The sequence below is a fragment of the Rhineura floridana genome, chromosome 4, assembly GCF_030035675.1.
Source record: "Rhineura floridana isolate rRhiFlo1 chromosome 4, rRhiFlo1.hap2, whole genome shotgun sequence".
Taxonomy (NCBI): Eukaryota; Metazoa; Chordata; class Lepidosauria; order Squamata; family Rhineuridae; genus Rhineura; species Rhineura floridana.
Genome location: NC_084483.1, coordinates 181399683 through 181416710, shown reverse-complemented (window position 1 = coordinate 181416710; position 17028 = coordinate 181399683). Strand labels below are relative to the sequence as shown.

At 43.8% G+C, this 17028-nt stretch overlaps 1 protein-coding gene across 1 annotated transcript in view; it reads left to right on the top strand.

Moving 5' to 3' along the window:
- Positions 1–13793: 13793 nt before the first annotated feature.
- Positions 13794–17028, top strand: part of LRPPRC (leucine rich pentatricopeptide repeat containing) — a 177873-nt gene continuing 174638 nt past the window's right edge. Inside the window, exon 1 of the mRNA XM_061625407.1 lies at positions 13794–14453. Within this exon, the coding sequence (XP_061481391.1) occupies positions 14317–14453 (137 nt within the window). The 5' untranslated portion in view covers positions 13794–14316. The remainder of the gene's footprint in view (positions 14454–17028) is intronic.

Here is a 17028-nt window from a genome sequence, read left to right as displayed (position 1 = left end):
GTATTGAAAATAAAACAGCCGATATCATAATGCCATTGTATAAATCTATGGTGCGGCCGCATTTGGAATACTGTGTACAGTTCTGGTCGCCTCATCTCAAAAAGGATATTATAGAGTTGGAAAAGGTTCAGAAGAGGGCAACCAGAATGATCAAGGGGATGGAGCGACTCCCATACGAGGAAAGGTTGCAGCATTTGGGGCTTTTTAGTTTAGAGAAAAGGCGGGTCAGAGGAGACATGATAGAAGTGTATAAAATTATGCATGGCATTGAGAAAGTGGATAGAGAAAAGTTCTTCTCCCTCTCTCATAATACTAGAACTCGTGGACATTCAAAGAAGCTGAATGTTGGAAGATTCAGGACAGACAAAAGGAAGTACTTCTTTACTCAGCGCATAGTTAAACTATGGAATTTGCTCCCACAAGATGCAGTAATGGCCACCAGCTTGGACGGCTTTAAAAGAAGATTAGACAAATTCATGGAGGACAGGGCTATCAATGGCTACTAGCCCTGATGGCTGTGCTCTGCCACCCTAGTCAGAGGCAGCATGCTTCTGAAAACCAGTTGCCGGAAGCCTCAGGAGGGGAGAGTGTTCTTGCACTCGGGTCCTGCTTGCGGGCTTCCCCCAGGCACCTGGTTGGCCACTGTGAGAACAGGATGCTGGACTAGATGGGCCACTGGCCTGATCCAGCAGGCTCTTCTTATGTTCTTATGTTCTTAAGCCTCTATCTCTAAAACTGGTGAATAATGTCATCCTTTGACTAGCATACATTGCAAAGACCTACACCCTTCATCCCACTTTTGCAATTAAAGCTCTCAGCTGTCACCTATTGGCAACTGTTCGATCAGACTGTAGAGCAGAGGGAGAAAAGGGAAGCAGGGCTATTCCATCGGCAACCATTTCATCAAGCTGCAGAGCAAAGGGAGAGAAGGGCAGCAGGGCTATTCCACCAGCTCTGCTGAGAGACTAGCTCCTTTTGACTCTTCTCTTGCCTCATCTGTCACCTATCACTGGCCATTCCCCTCAGCCTGCCTGAATTGTTTTTGTGATCCATTCCAGCTGATCATTATAAGAATTGTAACTTTATTCCAATTCAGTTGATGTACTGCTTCCCACTGCCAGCAGGAATCCTGAAGCAATTTACAGGGATACTGATATACACAACATATAGTAAGAAGTGGTTCCCGAGCTTGCTTTTTCCTTGTTCCTCCACATTCCTTATTCCTTACGTCTTTTCAATTGTAAGCCAGAAGGCAGGGGTCTACTGATTTTTGTGAGCTACTCTTTCCAGCTAAAGAGCAGGGTTAAAATGCTTTAAATAAATAAATAAGCAAACCTATGGCTCAGTATTACAACACCCTATAGTCCGAGGCTGTGTAAAGGCTTATCTATAAAGAGGAGAGGTGCAGGTGGGGGAGCTTGCTGGGGAGTGAGCTCTGCTCCCCTCCCCATGCTTCTCTATGTACCTGGCTCCAGAGTGTAGCTGATTCTTCTCCAAAGCTTCAGGTGAGCCATCCGCTTTGGAGGTGGTTGTCCCCAACCAGTATGTACATGTTTATTGGGGAAGGGCCATAGCTCAGTGGTTGAGCATCTGCCTTGCATGCAGAAGGTCCCAGGTTCAATCCCTGGAATCTCCAGGTAGGACTGGAAATGCCCCTGCCTGAAACCGTGGAGAGCCGTTGCCAGTCAGCGTAGACAGTGTGGAGCTAGATGGACCAATTATCTGACTTAGTAACTTGGTATAAGGCAACCTCCTACGCTCTTACTTTAAAACTGCTCCAAACGTGACTGGCACAAGGGCAGGCTAATCAGCGCAGTATACAGGGAAGAAGGTGAAATTACGTCATAACCGACACAAGGGTTGGCTAACCAGTGCTGTGTGAATCTAGTGTTTTCCACCAAAGCAGAAGATAAAGTCTCCCTGAGTCTGACCCACATGAGACAACAGAATGTGTGCCAGAAATGTATTGATTGCACTTCCGCTCAGTTACTGCTGAAACAATTTACATCCTGGACACTGTCACTTTACAATGCATCCAAAGAGGAGCAGTAAAACAGTATATGTATTGGGACTGACCAAAATTCAAAAAGTAATGAGTGAGGTTTTGAGTCCAACAGAACTCTTCTTCAGCCTGGATATCAAACAAACATTTTTTAAATATTAGGGAACAGACAAAATATGGTTCTGGTAGGGGTGGGGAACCTGTGAATATTGTTGGAGTCCAATGCCCACCAGCTCCAGTCAGCATGGCCAATGGTCAGGGGTAATGGGTGTTGGAGTTGAGCAACATTTGGAGGGCCATGGGTTCCCCACCCTGTGGTAGAGTCAATCTGCTGTTTGTTACAGTGTTGAGATGGTAATGCAGGTGGATTTTCCAGACAAATTAGGTGTGGCTGCGCTTGATGGAAAATCAACCAACCCAACAACTTCCAGTTGTACCCTAGCACAGCCTCCAGATTGTCAGTATTTTGTGGGAGGGATTACAGTGCATACCAGAATGTTAGGTTTGTGCATTTAAAGTGGATTTAAGTGCTCCATCACCCTAGCACAACAAACCTGCTATTTTAAAAATCCTACTTTTTGCAGCTTGGAAAGTGACGGGGAAATGCACTGAACAGTGTGGGATGAATGAATGATTAATGGGAAGACATGTAAACACCCTGCAAGCAAATCAGGCTAGATGCAGGATGAATCCTCACTGTTGTATAGCTATCCAGTAAACAAATCAGAACAAATACTCAATAAAGACTGGACATGGTTTAACCACAGCATAGGTTTTGTGCAAGCAAATCAGGATGAGTGCTGAATAGATAGGTCATCTGGAAGAGCCCTTAGTCACTCTCCCTTTGGAAATGTAGACACCACTTGCATGGCACAACAGAGTTCTGAATGCAGTGCATGTGGTAAAGAAAGTATAAAGGACCTCTCCAAACTGAGTGACTAGATGGTAAAATGGGAAACACAATGCACTGTAAAGAAATAAGTGTTGCACGTCGGGCAAAAAAATCTTAATTTGACATACATGCTCATGGGGTCCAAAGTGGCAGTGACTGATCAGGAATGAGATCTTGGGGTCATTGTGGATAGCTCAATTAAGATGTCAACCCAGTGTGCGGCAGCTGTAACAAAACACAAATTCCATGCTAGGGATCATAAGGAAAGGTATTGTTTTCAGCTGCCAGTATCATAATGCTGTTGTACAAATCTATGGTGCAACAGCATTTGGAATACTGTGTACAGTTCTGGTTGCTCACCGCAGGAAAGATATCGTAGACTTGGAAAAGGTTTAGCAAAGGGCAACTAAAATGATCAAGGGAGTGGAGCAACTCCCTTATGAAAAAAGGCTGCAGCATTTGGGGCTTTTATTTATTTATTATTATTTATTTATTAAATTTATATCCTGCCCTTCATCCCAGAAGGAGCCCAGGGCAGCAAACAAAAAATTAAAAACACTCTAAAACATCTTAAAAACAGACTTTAAAATATATTATAACAAAACATCTTTAAAAACATATTAAAACAAAACACTTTTTTAAAAAAACCTTTAAAAACGTCTTAAAAAACAATTCCAACACAGATGCAGACTGGGATAAGGTCTCTACTTAAAAGGCTTGTTGAAAGAAGAAGATTTTCAGTAGGCACCAAAAAGATAACAGAGATGGTGCCTGTCTAATATTTAAGGGGAGGGAACAGATACAGGGGTGTTCACAAATATTATAAGAGAGGTATTGAAGGATGTGCACCAAACAAATTTATTGAAAAATGGAGTCTTTCTGTTAATTATTGGAATGTAAAATTCCAAGAGAATGTCCAACCAATTTATTTTCACTCATGTAATTTGATAGTCTGCTTAAAATATAATAGCAACCAAGGACACTTAATGTCTACATCTCTCTTTGAACTACAGTAAACTTTTTGTATATGGATACATGACATTATGAAATTATATTTCATGTTTACATATATAGGTGAAATATTTTATTTCTTTTGTAATGATTTTATTATTTGCAATAGAAAGAGAAGTACCTCTTCTGAAAACATCAGGCCTCTGGTGTAATTTCTCATCTCCCTGAACTTTTAAGATCTGGCCTTTTAATTTCTGATTCCTCTTTCTTCAGAAATGTAATGATGCAGATGAGGTAAATAAGCACAGCAAGAGACATGGAAGGGGAGGGGGGAGGGGAGACAAACAGGGGGAGAAATGGAAGGTGTCCAGAGAGCCACCTCAGGGACCAGATGACAATCCTCCTAATTGATGCAAAGGATGGAGCCTGTTAAGGAAAGGGAATGCCATGTGGGAAATACAATATGGCAATGTCAGAAAAGCGGGGGTGGGTGGGGAGAGAGGGCAGACGCAAGGGCTTGGTCTTTCGCCCCTCATGTAACAACAGCTGAACATAAGTTGTTCAGCATGTTTGGTCCATTGCTACTTGCTTAACTGGGAGGCATGTCGTAAAGATTTTCCTTTTCCCTTTCAGGCTCCCTGCTGACTATTCCCTACAGTTTTGAGCTGAGACTCAAAGTACATTCCCATGACCAAGTGTAATGTAATCTAATGGGGGGGGGGGAAGGAGAGGAGGAGTCATAGGTGTTAAACCAGGCAAAACTAAAAGGAAAAAGAGGTGGCAGAGCAGCTATGTTTCATCCATTCTTGACACATATGCCTAACTCCTATTTTGTCATCCTGAACTAAAAAATAAATAAATTCCCAGATACTTAATCCTTGGTATGGTGCCAGCTAGATTATTCAGAAACGAGAGCTTGGGAGCTGGTATTACAGATGGTTTCATCCTGGGCATCCATGCCAGATAAACACGAAGAGCAAAGGGGATGGAGCAGCCAGACTAAATAAAGTGGATGCTGACACCTATCCCAGAGGACAGTGGGGAGGATTCTCACCAGCTTGGATGGCTTTAAAAGAGGATTAGACAAACACCTGGAGGATAAGGCTATCAATGGCTACTAGCCATGATGGCTATGTTCTACCTCCACAGTCAGTCAGAGGCAGAATACTTCTGAATACCAGCTGCTGGAAGCCACAGGAGGGGATAGTGCTCTTTGCACTCAGGTCCTCTTGCAGGCTTCCCACAGACATCTGACAGTCCACTGTGACAACAGGATGCTGGACTAGATGGGCCATAGGCCTGATCCAGCAAGCTCTTCTTATGCTCTCAGGAATTATAAAGCACTTTGTTATTTTTAGCAGATTCAGGGCTTTTTAAAAAAATTAATTCAGTGAATTAGTTAATCTGAATTTATTTATTTATTTGTTTCATTTATAGACCGCCCATAGCGAGTGGCTCTCTGGGCGGTGTACAAAAAGGTTAAAATACAAAATATCAACAATAAAATCAGACAACAAACAATAAACACAAGCAGCAACTAAAGAAAAAAATAAAAAATAAAAAAATTAAATTATAACATAAACGCTTAAAATGCCTGGGAGCATAGCCAGGTCTTAACCTGGCGCCGAAAAGATAGAAGCGTAGGCGCCAGGCGTACTTCTTCGGGGAGGCTGTTCCACAGTTCGGGGGCCACTACAGAAAAGGCCCTAGATGGAGTAACTGTCCTCCGGGCTTCTCGATGGGTTGGTACCCGGAGGAGGGCCTTAGATGCTGAGCGAAGTGACCGGGTAGGTTCATAGCGGGAGAGGCGTTCCACAAGATATTGCGGTCCCACGCCGTGTAAGGCTTTATAGGTCAAAACCAGCACCTTGAATCTGGCTCGGAAACAAATAGGTAGCCAGTGCAAACGGGCCAGAACAGGTGTTATATGTGCTGACCGGCTGGTCCTCGTCAGCAGTCTGGCTGCTGCGTTTTGCACTAGCTGAAGCTTCCGAACTGTCTTCAAGGGCAGCCCTACGTAGAGCGCATTACAGTAATCCAGCCTAGAAGTTACCAGAGCATGAACAACTGTGGCGAGGTCATCCCTGTCCAGATAGGGGCGTAGCTGGGCTACCAACCGAAGGTGGTAGAACGCATTCCTTGCCACCGAGGCCACTTGCGCCTCAAGAGACAAGGAAGGATCGAAAAGAACTCCCAGACTACAAACCTGTTCCTTCAAGGGGAGTGTGACCCCATCTAGAACAGGGTGAACATCCACCATCTGGGCAGGGGAGGCACTCACCAACAGTGTCTCAGTCTTGTCTGGATTGAGTCTGAGTTTATTAGCTCTCATCCAGTCCATTATCGCGGTCAGGCAATGATTCAGCACATCCACAGACTCACCTGTAGAAGATGAAAAGGAGAAATAGAGCTGCGTGTCATCAGCATACTGGTGGCAACCCACTCCAAAACTTCTGATGACGGCACCCAGAGGCTGCATGTAGATGTTAAAAAGCATGGGGGACAAAATCGACCCCTGAGGGACTCCACAATGGAGAGTCCAAGGTGTCGAGCAATGTTCCCCAAGTACTACCTTCTGGCGACGATCCGCCAAGTAGGAGCGGAACCACTGCCAAGCAGTGCCTCCAACTCCCAACTCCGCGAGTCTCCCCAGAAGGATACCATGGTCGATGGTATCAAACGCCGCTGAGAGATCAAGGAGAATCAACAGAGTCACACTCCCTCTGTCCCTCTCCCGACAGAGGTCATCGTACAGGGCAACCAAGGCTGTTTCAGTGCCAAAACCAGGCCTAAAACAGGATTGAAACGGATCCAGATAATCGGTCTCATCCAAGAGCACCTGGAGCTGATTGGCAACCACCCGCTCCAGAACCTTGCCCAAAAAGGGGATATTTGCCACCGGTCTATAATTGTTCAAGTTATCTGGGTCTAAGGAAGGTTTCTTCAAAAGAGGTCTCACTACTGCCTGCTTGAGGCTACTAGGGACTACTCCCTCACTCAAGGAGGCATTTATCACTTCCTTGGCCCAGCCGGTGGTACCAGTCCTGCTAGCCTTGACCAGCCAAGATGGACAAGGATCTAGAGCAGACGTGGTCGCCCGCACCATTCCAAGCACCTTGTCCACTTTCTCAAGCTGCACCAACTGAAACTCATCCAATAATGAAAGACAAGACCGTGTTCTGGACACTTCAGTGGATTCATCTGTCATAACATCAGAGTCTAGGTCCCTACGGATGCATGCGATTTTATTTTGGAAGTGCCCTGCAATGTCGTTACAGCGAGCTTCAGATGTTTCTATGGTATCTTGAGGACCAGAATGTAAGAGTCCTCGTACAACCCTAAAAAGCTCTGCTGGGCGGCAGAGAGATGTCTTGATAGAGGCAGTGAAGTAGGACTTCTTCGCCGCCCTTACCGCTTTTATGTATGACTTAGTAGAGGCACTTACCAAAGCATAATTGCATCCATCTGGAGTTCGTCTCCATCTGCACTCCAGCCTCCTTTTCTCTTGCTTCATCACTCTCAGCTCCGGGGTATACCACGGAGCTGTATGAGCTCTGCATCGAAGAGGGCGCGCGGGAGCGATCGTGTCGATAGCCCGGGCCATCTCTGTATTCCACAGTTCGACCAAGGCCTCGACAGGAGCGCCAGTACTATCAGCTGGAAAAACTCCCAGAACCCTCTGAAAACCCATAGGATCCATAAGCCTCCGGGAGCGGACCAACTTAATAGGTCCCCCACCCTTGCAGAGGGAAAGAGTCGTAAGTCTAAAACTCAGCAGGCGGTGATCTGTCCATGACAATGGAGTAGATGAAAAATACCCCACCTCCAGATCACCATCTCCATGACCAGTGGCGAAGATCAAATCAAGAGTGTGACCCGACACATGCGTTGGGCCAGTAACAAATTGAGACAGCCCCATGGTTGTCATGGAGGCCATGAAGTCCTGAGCTGCTCCAGATAAGACAGTCTCGGCATGAACGTTGATATCCCCCAACACCACAAGTTTGGGGGACCTCAACAACACCTCCGAGACTATCTCTGTCAGCTCAGCTAGGGAAGCTGTTGGGCAGCAAGGTGGGCGGTACACCAACAAGATTCCCAGTCTGTCTCCTTGGCCCAGTACAAGGTGGAGGCACTCTAGACCAGTCATCATCTGGACAGGATGCCTGGTGAGAGAGAAAATACTCCTATAGACCACAGCGACCCCGCCTCCCCGGCCCTCAGATCTGCCATAGTGCTGCACCGTATACCCAGGTGGGCAAAGCTGAGAGAGGGCAACTCCTCCATGCTCACCCACCCAGGTCTCGGTTATACACGCCAGGTCGGCATCCTCATCCACAATTAAATCATGGACAAGGGAGGTTTTATTATATACCGACCTGGCATTCAAAAGCAGCACCTGGAGATCTAAGGGCTGGCTGATAGAACAACCAGCAGTTCTGTGGTCTTGAGGAGAACCGGAACAAGGCACAGACACAACTTGTCTGGGGCGAGTTCCCCTTACCTGGCATGTTCTCCTCCTAACGCCATACCTCCCATTACCCGTCACTACGCTAATTGGGGCCCCCGGAAGCCCCCCCGTTAAATACAAAGCATGCTCTCCCAGGCACATTTTAAAAATATTTAAATACAAACAAACACATTCACACAACAACGCATAAAAATACACATAAATATACACAAACATGTCCACACAATCTCATTCATACACACAACAGACAAAACAAACAGACAATTAAAATGAATCAGTTCATTCCAAAAAGTGGTGTCTGGGGGTGACAGTTCTTTCTCTCTCTCTGTCATATTCTCCAAGTGTACATAGCCAAAAGAGCACTATCATGCACAAGAGGGAACTATGAGCATGCTTGGGGAAATCCCAAGATTTGGAAGGGAACAAAACATGGGGAAAAAATGAGGATTGAACATGCTCGGTGGACATGGAATGCTGACCAAATATTGAAGACGGGGACAGAAAACTGGATGGGAAATGGAATACAATATTTTGGAAGAGGGTATGACTGGCAGATAGCTCCTACTCTATCTGTGTATATGCATAGCTACAGTGCCTTGCAAAAGTAATCAGACCCCTAACCAATGCTCACATATTACATATTGCAAGGCACTGTATATCTATATTCACTAAGAGGCAAAAAACCTTGCAGTTTAAGAACATACCTATAGCCCACAGCTATTTCTATCAAACTTTAAAAAGCAGGGAAATTGGGCAGCTATAGTGAATGCACCAGGGGAGCAGGAGACCTGACCTCCTCTCTGAGATATTGTACTGCCCTACAAATTGGTCAAAATGCAAACACCATTTGGGTTGGTCTTTCACAGTCCAATCCACTGCCTGGGTAGCTTGGAAGAATTTGGTAACATGTGCCTCTGAGCATATGGTGAGAACTAGAAAAGATCTAGAGAACTAGAAAAGATCCTCAAATGCAAAGATGTATCACTGAACACCAAAGTCAGGATCATTCAGACCATGGTATTCCCGATCTCTACGTATGGATGTGAAAGTTGGACAGTGAAAAAGGCGGATAAGAGAAAAATCAACTCATTTGAAATGTGGTGCTGGAGGAGAGCTTTGTGCATACCATGGACTGCGAAAAAGACAAATCATTGGGTGTTAGAACAAATTAAACCAGAACTGTCACTAGAAGCTAAAATGATGAAACAGGTTATCATACTTTGGACACATCATGAGAAGACATGATTCACTAGAAAAGACAGTAATGCTGGGGAAAACAGCAGGGAGTAGAAAAAGAGGAAGGCCAAACGAGATGGACTGATTCCATAAAGGAAGCCACAGACCTGAACTTACAAGATTTGAGCAGGGTGGTTCATGACAGATTCATAGGGTCGCCATAAGTCGTAATCGACTTGAAGGCACATAACAACAACAGTATATATATATATTTATATATTATATTTATATATTATATATATAAACAAGGTAAATCCTAGTAGCTGCCCAGGTTACCATGGAATGATTTAAAAAAACCCTAAATATTTGGATTTATATTTACTACATTTATATTTAAAAGAATGCATTTAGATCTGCTACACTGCGGCTGAATACTTAGCTGCAGAGTTAATTTCATTTCTTGCAAAAATGTGGTACTTTGGTGAATTACCAGGCATTAGACAACAGTATTTTCTCTAACCATCGGTGTCAACATTGAAATACCCTTGAGATAAAATTATATCCCAGTGGAAACACAGTTAAAAAACAAATACATCACTGATTAGGAATAATTACATTTTATTCTGAGACACGATGGCTAACAATTTTTAATAGATACCATGTTAGTCTTATGTATCATGTTCATTTTTTAATCAGACCTTAAGTGGTACTCCAGTCTAATGCTTCAGAGCATTCAAAGGGTGCAATCAATACCCCACTGAAATCAGTGGCAAATCTCCCATTAAATTTAGTGGAGCTCTATTACACTCAATTTATTTACTCTTATTTATTTTTTTGTTCCATTTCTAGACCACTCATCAATCAAGTCCTCTAGAGGGTTTACAAAAATGAGGGCAGAAAAAAGTACGTAGACTCTGCTTCAGCTGCCTTTGAGCCACCCTTAATTGTCACCTAGCAGCAGCCATTCCCATCATTTTCTATCTAGAACAGAACTGTAACTTTAAGAACTAGTGCCTGAGCTTAGTTTTTTGCTCCACCTACTCCATTTCCTTTTTCTTGTGTGTCAGATTTCTTTGATTGTAAGCCTAAGGGCAGGGACTGTTCTACTACTACTATTTATAAGCCCCACTGGGAGCCTGTTTGACAAAAATCAGAGTAAGAATGCTTTAAATACAGTATGTAAAATAAGTATATTTATATTTAAGACATTTATATACCATTTAAAAAATTGCATTTCTGAGTACTCTACATAAAAAACAAGCCATACATAAAATGAAAAAATAAAACAATAAAACCATCATAAAACCAAACGTTACCTTAAAATGACTGCTGGAACAACAAAGTCTTAGTTGTGTGCCTGAAGTTCAACAAGGAGGGTGCCTGTCTAATCTCATTTAGGAGGGAGTTCCACAGGCTTGGGCCCACTAAATCAAATTCATGGTTTCTACTTGTTACAAACCATGCATCTAAGCCATGGGGGGAGGGGCAACCATCAGAGACTCACACAAAGGTCTCAGTGATCAGGCTGTGATATAAGGAATCTGGCAGATATCCAGGACCAAAGTTGTTAAGCGCCTTGTAAATGAATACGAGAACCTTGAACCTATCGGCAGCCAGTGCAAGTTTTCAAGCACTGAAGTTATGAGTTGGCAGTAATCTGTCCCCATCAACTATCTAGCCATAGCATTTTGCACCAGCTGGAGCTTCTGGACCAGGTGCAAGGGTAGCCCCACATACAGTGCATTGCAATAATCAAGCCTTGAGGTTACCAATGCATGAATCAGACACCCAAACTATCCCTGCCCAAGAATTGCCCGTCGTAGCTGTCAAAGGCACTCCTACCACTGAGGCCACTTGAGCCTCAGGTGGCATAGATGGATCTAGGAGCACCCACAAACTATGCACCTGTTATTTCACAGGGAGAGCAGCCCCATCGAGAACAGGCAAATGGCCACTCTTGGTTATACAAATCTATGGTGCAACTATATTTTGCAGTTCTGGTCAGCTCACCTCAAAAAGGATATTGTAGAGCTGGAAAAGATTCAGAAAAGGGCAACCAAAATGATCAAGCGGATAAAGCAATTCCCCTATGAGGGATGGTTACAACATTTGGGGCTTTTTAGTTTAGAGAAAAGGCAAAGAAGAAACATGATACAGGTGCATACAATTATGCATGGTGTGGAGAAAGTGGATACAAGTGTTTCTCTTACACGTTTTTATGTTGCTGAACAATGATATTTTGCCAGAGAGCAGTATGTCAATACTTTTATAAATAAAATAAATATTTGAACTCAGGACATCCAACAAAGCTGAATGTTGGAAGATTCCGAAAAGACAAAAGGAAGTACTTCTTGACATAGTGCATAGTTAAACTATGAAATTTGCTGCTACAAGAGGTAGCAACAGCCACCAACTTGGATGGTTTTAGGAAGAGTACTCTTGCACTCAGGTCCTGCCTACGGGCTTGCCGTAGGCATCTGGCTCGCCACTGTGAGAACAGGATGATGGACTAAATGGGCCTTTGGCCTGATCCAGCAGGCTCTTATGTTCTTAGGTGGTATCAGAGAACTGAACATGCTCCAGAAAGATCCTCTCAAGAGGAAGATTTTGAAAACGATCTTTTGCCTTTCCAGAACATACATGAGCAATACAGTATGTATATGAAATACATGTGGTGACGCATTACTTTCCCCCGCTACATGTGCCACTGGAGAAGGACCACATCTCAGAGGTACAGGGGTAAGTACAGATACTTTCACCAGGAGGTGGTTGCTGCACCATTTAAAAATAAATTGTTCCTACCCATATTGAGACACCAAAAACACAATTAGAAAAAAATTATGTAGCACCCCTGATTTACAGGGGGGTTGGAAAGGGGGGTCGGCAAGGGGGGTCATCTAAAAACTGTCACTGCAAGGGTTTGTGTGATATTTAATTTCTCTGCTTCTATAAATAATATCAACTTCAATGAAAAAGATGCAGGGGAGCAGCAACCAAGTCAAGACAGAAAAATAACTGTTGTTTTTGCTAAATTTGACCCCTCCATAAAGCCCTTAATTTTCAGTATCACCAGTGCCATTATAATTTTACCATTCCCCTACCATAAGTAGAGAAAGATAAACCCCACAAAGTTTAAGTTTCTTCTTTTAAGAGGGAAAAATCCTAAAGTTGGCTGTTTGTAAAATTGTCAGAAACTTGAGTCTTTATATTTCAAAAGGAGCTTAATTTAAAAATCTGACATTTTCCCCCCAGAAAGCCTCAGTCCATGCAAGTACCAGCACCATTTTTCATCATAGTGTTTTATCCAGCTGTTAAAAAAAGAAATCATTTTAAATACATCTGCCACAAATTGGTGGTGCTGCCTGCATGGGCACTGGTGATATTGAAATTAAGGGCCTTACGGAGTGATCAAAGTTAGTAAAAAACCCACTTCTTTTTCTGTTGCTTGCTGCTCACTCTATAAAGTTAATAAATATATAAAAATGACATCCAGACTATGGTGACTAAAACCTTTTTGGCTGAAGATACTTATAGAACCAGAGAAACTAAAGATAACAAAAACCCTTGCAGCACCAGTTTTTAGATAGCCCTCCCTCTTTTCTGACCCCCCCCAATAAATCAGGGGTGCCACATAAAATTTGTCTGATTGTTTTTAGTGTCTCAATATGGTCAGGAATTTATATACGTGTTTTTTTTAAAGTACAGCAACGACTTAATGCTTAAATCCAGTGAAATCTACTGGAATGACCCAGAGAACATACTTTACATACGAAGATCCCAAATTCAATCCTTGGCGTTTGCAGTTAAAAGGATTAGCTACCAGGTGATTTTGTGAGATACTGGAGAGCTGCTGCCAGTCAGAGCAGACAACACTGGCCTAGATGTACTAATAGTATGAGCTGGTATCTGGCAGCTTGCTATGTTTTTTAAAAGGTAACAGATGTATTGTACTAAATGATTAAGGAGACTGACGCCACAGAAAGTATGGCCACAACAATATTCTTTCTGAACATCTGGATCTAATGCAGTTCTTTATTCAGAGATAATAGCTTTCGGCTGCAATATAATAACACTTATCTAGGAGTAAGTCCCATTAAGCTCAGTGCCGCTGACTTCTGAGTAGATATGCATAGACTTCAGTCAAAACCCGCCAATAAATTGCATGACTCAAACTACCTCTCAGTGTAAGCAAAACTATATGTGTTCCGCGCAGGCGCAGTCGGAAAAAGCGCAAGCTCAAGCTGGCGGATTTAGAGTTCCTCTCACGTGACTTTCTCCCTCTGACGCAAAAAGCGAACGTGGAGGCCAAACAAAACTTTCCCCGAAGTTGCTAGCGGCTTAGGGCTGCCGCTCACACCAGAGAAACACCCTTTAACTTCCTTTGCCGTCTTTATGGATATGCTTCTCCCAGAAGCCTCGCTGTTTGAGAAGTGGAGCCTTCATTTGAGATGTTAAAACTAAAAATAATGATTTCAGCAGAACAAAACTTCGGGTTACGTTTCTGACTGTCCCTCCGCTCACCCTTGAGCTCTTTGAAAGAAATTCTGACCGTTTTGGGCCGTTCCAATTTTTCTTTTAAGGGGAGACCATTTCGAGTACACAGCGTACTAAGAAGGAGGGGAAACGTTTTAAGAGGAGCGGTGAATAGACTCATTTTCTGGGTACGGTGTGGACGGATTTCTCCGTTCAGGCGAAGTGGAGGATGGCAAAGGACCGCCTCACACCTACTGGCCCCTCCCGCGCTCAGCTCACAGTGGTTGCGCCCCAGCGCAGTCACGTGCTCCTTGACCGGCGTGTTCCTGTGCGTGTGTGCATGAGAAAATCATGGCTGGGCTCCTCAGGTCGGCCTTGCGCCTCCGTTCCTGCCTCTTGCCCTTGCGAGGGGGACGCAGCATCGTAGCCACTGTCTCCTCTCCGCTGCCGCTCCGCTCCGTACAGGCCGCAACCTCCCGCGGCAGCAGGTGAGTGCTCACAGCCTGGCGGGTAAGAGTCACGCCGGTGCCTGAAGTTGAGGCGGCGGTAGTTATAGCCGTGGGAAGATGAAGGTCATGAACGTATTCTATCTATTCTTCATCCAGGCGGGAGTTAGCAGCCTCCTACTGACAACCAGCACTCAAAACAGTCCTGTGTACATATAGTCGAAAGTTAATGCTATTGAGAGCCAGTATGGTGTCCAGAGTAGAACTGGGAACTCACAGTACTGAGGGACCGAGGTTCATATCCTCACACAGCCATGAAACATGCTGGGTCATATTGGCCCCAAGTCTTTAAATCTGACCTCTTTCATACAGTTCTTGCAAGATCTGAAGGGGAGGGGGAGAAGAATGTTAAGCATTCCTTGGACGTGCTAGATAATAATGCAATTGTACTCAGGAGGGTTTACTTCCAGGTAACTGCGCACAAGACGTTAGCTTCAGTAATCTCTGCATGGCCGCTTAGAAGTAAGTGCTATTTAGGTCAATGGGGACTTACTCCTAGGAAAGCGTGTAATATTGCAGTTCACGTGTTGAGTAGATTCAAGTGGGAAGTCTTTTTTTCCTGGAATGTTCCCCTTCAGGCTACAAGTTCAGGAATTACAAGGCTGGAAGATCATCTCTATTAAAATCTTCTTCTGTGTAGAAAATAAGCATGCTGGGGAGAAGGATTCAGACTGGCTTTTTTTCTTCTCCCTGACATGTTATTTTAAAACAATGTGTGTAGGCTGTTTCTTAAGACTGCTCAGAGCAGTAAAATAAAAGTACAGAGTGGCAATTTTTAATATAGTTAGCAAAATAAAGCAGTAAGCAACCTGGAAAATCATCTGAATGTAAATTGAGATTAAAAGTCTTGCGAAAAAGTTTCCTCACTTCAATGGGTCACTCAAACTAGAACTTAGTTTTCAGTGTTTTAAACTGCCAAAGCAGAGGCATGCAGAGGAGGCCAGATTAGGTGGCATAGTGAATTTATTATTAATATTTATTTTATTTGTGAATCTCATCTTATAAAGCACCCTTGAAATGATTTCACAATACAATAAAAACTGATAAAGACTAGGCATACGTAAAAGCAATTTCAGATCTCATGCAGATACCAGCTAGGATAAAAATCTCCATGTGTGAGTCTTGGGGTGTGTAGTTTTAAAACCAGCACTTTGAATGGGCCCTAAGAACACACAGAGGCAATCAGTACAGTTCCTGATTTATTATGTTTAGTGAGGTGTGTTGCATGGAAATATTCAAACATATAGCCCTGTATCTATAGCACAAAGCAGCCTATCTCTGAAAAGCCTTAACAGTTTGATTCTGCTGAATGCATAAATCAGCCCTTAGGTCTGAATTGCTTCAGGACTTGCATGTATAAGCAAGCCCTCAAGAGATTCTGCCCTAGAACCTAGTTTATACAGATTTAAGAGATTCAGACCTTGGGGGTGCAGCTTATTGTGGTGCTTCTCATACATGCAAGTTTTGTGCAACATCCACATGTCCTTGTCAAAATGCTGTTTCGTATCCCCCTCCTCCCACTGCCCCCATTTAATCTGGATTTGCTGTTTTTTTCAGAAAACCCAACAAGTGAAAAAAAAACTGCAGACAGAGTAAATCCAGACTGTATTTGCAGGATGTGTGGGGTGGAGGAGGGAAGGCTTTTTGATGAGGACCACGTTGCGTGGATGCTGTGGAAAACTTTCAGGCATGAGCAGCACCGAGTCCACAGTAAACTTGTGCGTGGCAGTGTCCACAGCTACATCACTTGGAGCCTGGTTTGCACAAACACTTGCATCACTTGAATTATTAATATGCTGTGTGTGAACTGATTCAGTTGAAAAGCATTGCGTTACGAGGTGATGTGAAGGTTCTCTTTGTGATGCTGGATCTATCATAGCTCATGCATGGTGTTGTTGTTGTTAGCATTAGAATTGATTGCCCACCCTTCATCCAGAGGTCCCAGGGCAGGTTACAACAATTTTAAAACACATAATGAAAACAGTTAAAAACAACCTAAACAACACAGAAGATAGGGTGGGTCCTAAAATATATACATCTCAGGTGTTGAAGGCCAGGGTAAAGAGGTGCATCTTCAGCATTCACCAAAAGTTGTACAGTGAGATTGCCAAATGCACCTCGGTGGGGAGGGAGTTTCAAAGTTTAGGGGCTGCCACAGAGAATGCCCTCTTCCAGGTCACCCCCTGCCCCCGAACTTCCAAGGGTGGCAGAACAATCAAAAGGGCTCCCTCTGCTGATCTCAGCACCCGACATGGTCTGCAGGAAAGGAGACGGTCTTTCACATATTTGGGACCTAAGTTGTTTAGGGCTTTAAACATTTAACTTTCTGAAAGGAACCCCTGCTAGTAATCTGGCTGCTGTATTTTGGACCAGTTGAAGCTTCCGAGTCATCTTCAAGGGCAGCCCCACATAGAGTGCATTGCAATAATCCATTCTGTAACTTACCAGAGTATGAAGCACTGTGACCAAGTCTTTTCTGTCCAAAAGAATCTGAAGCTGCACTCCTAGCCACTGAGGCCACCTGAACCTCCAGTGACAGTATTGGATCAGGGAGTAT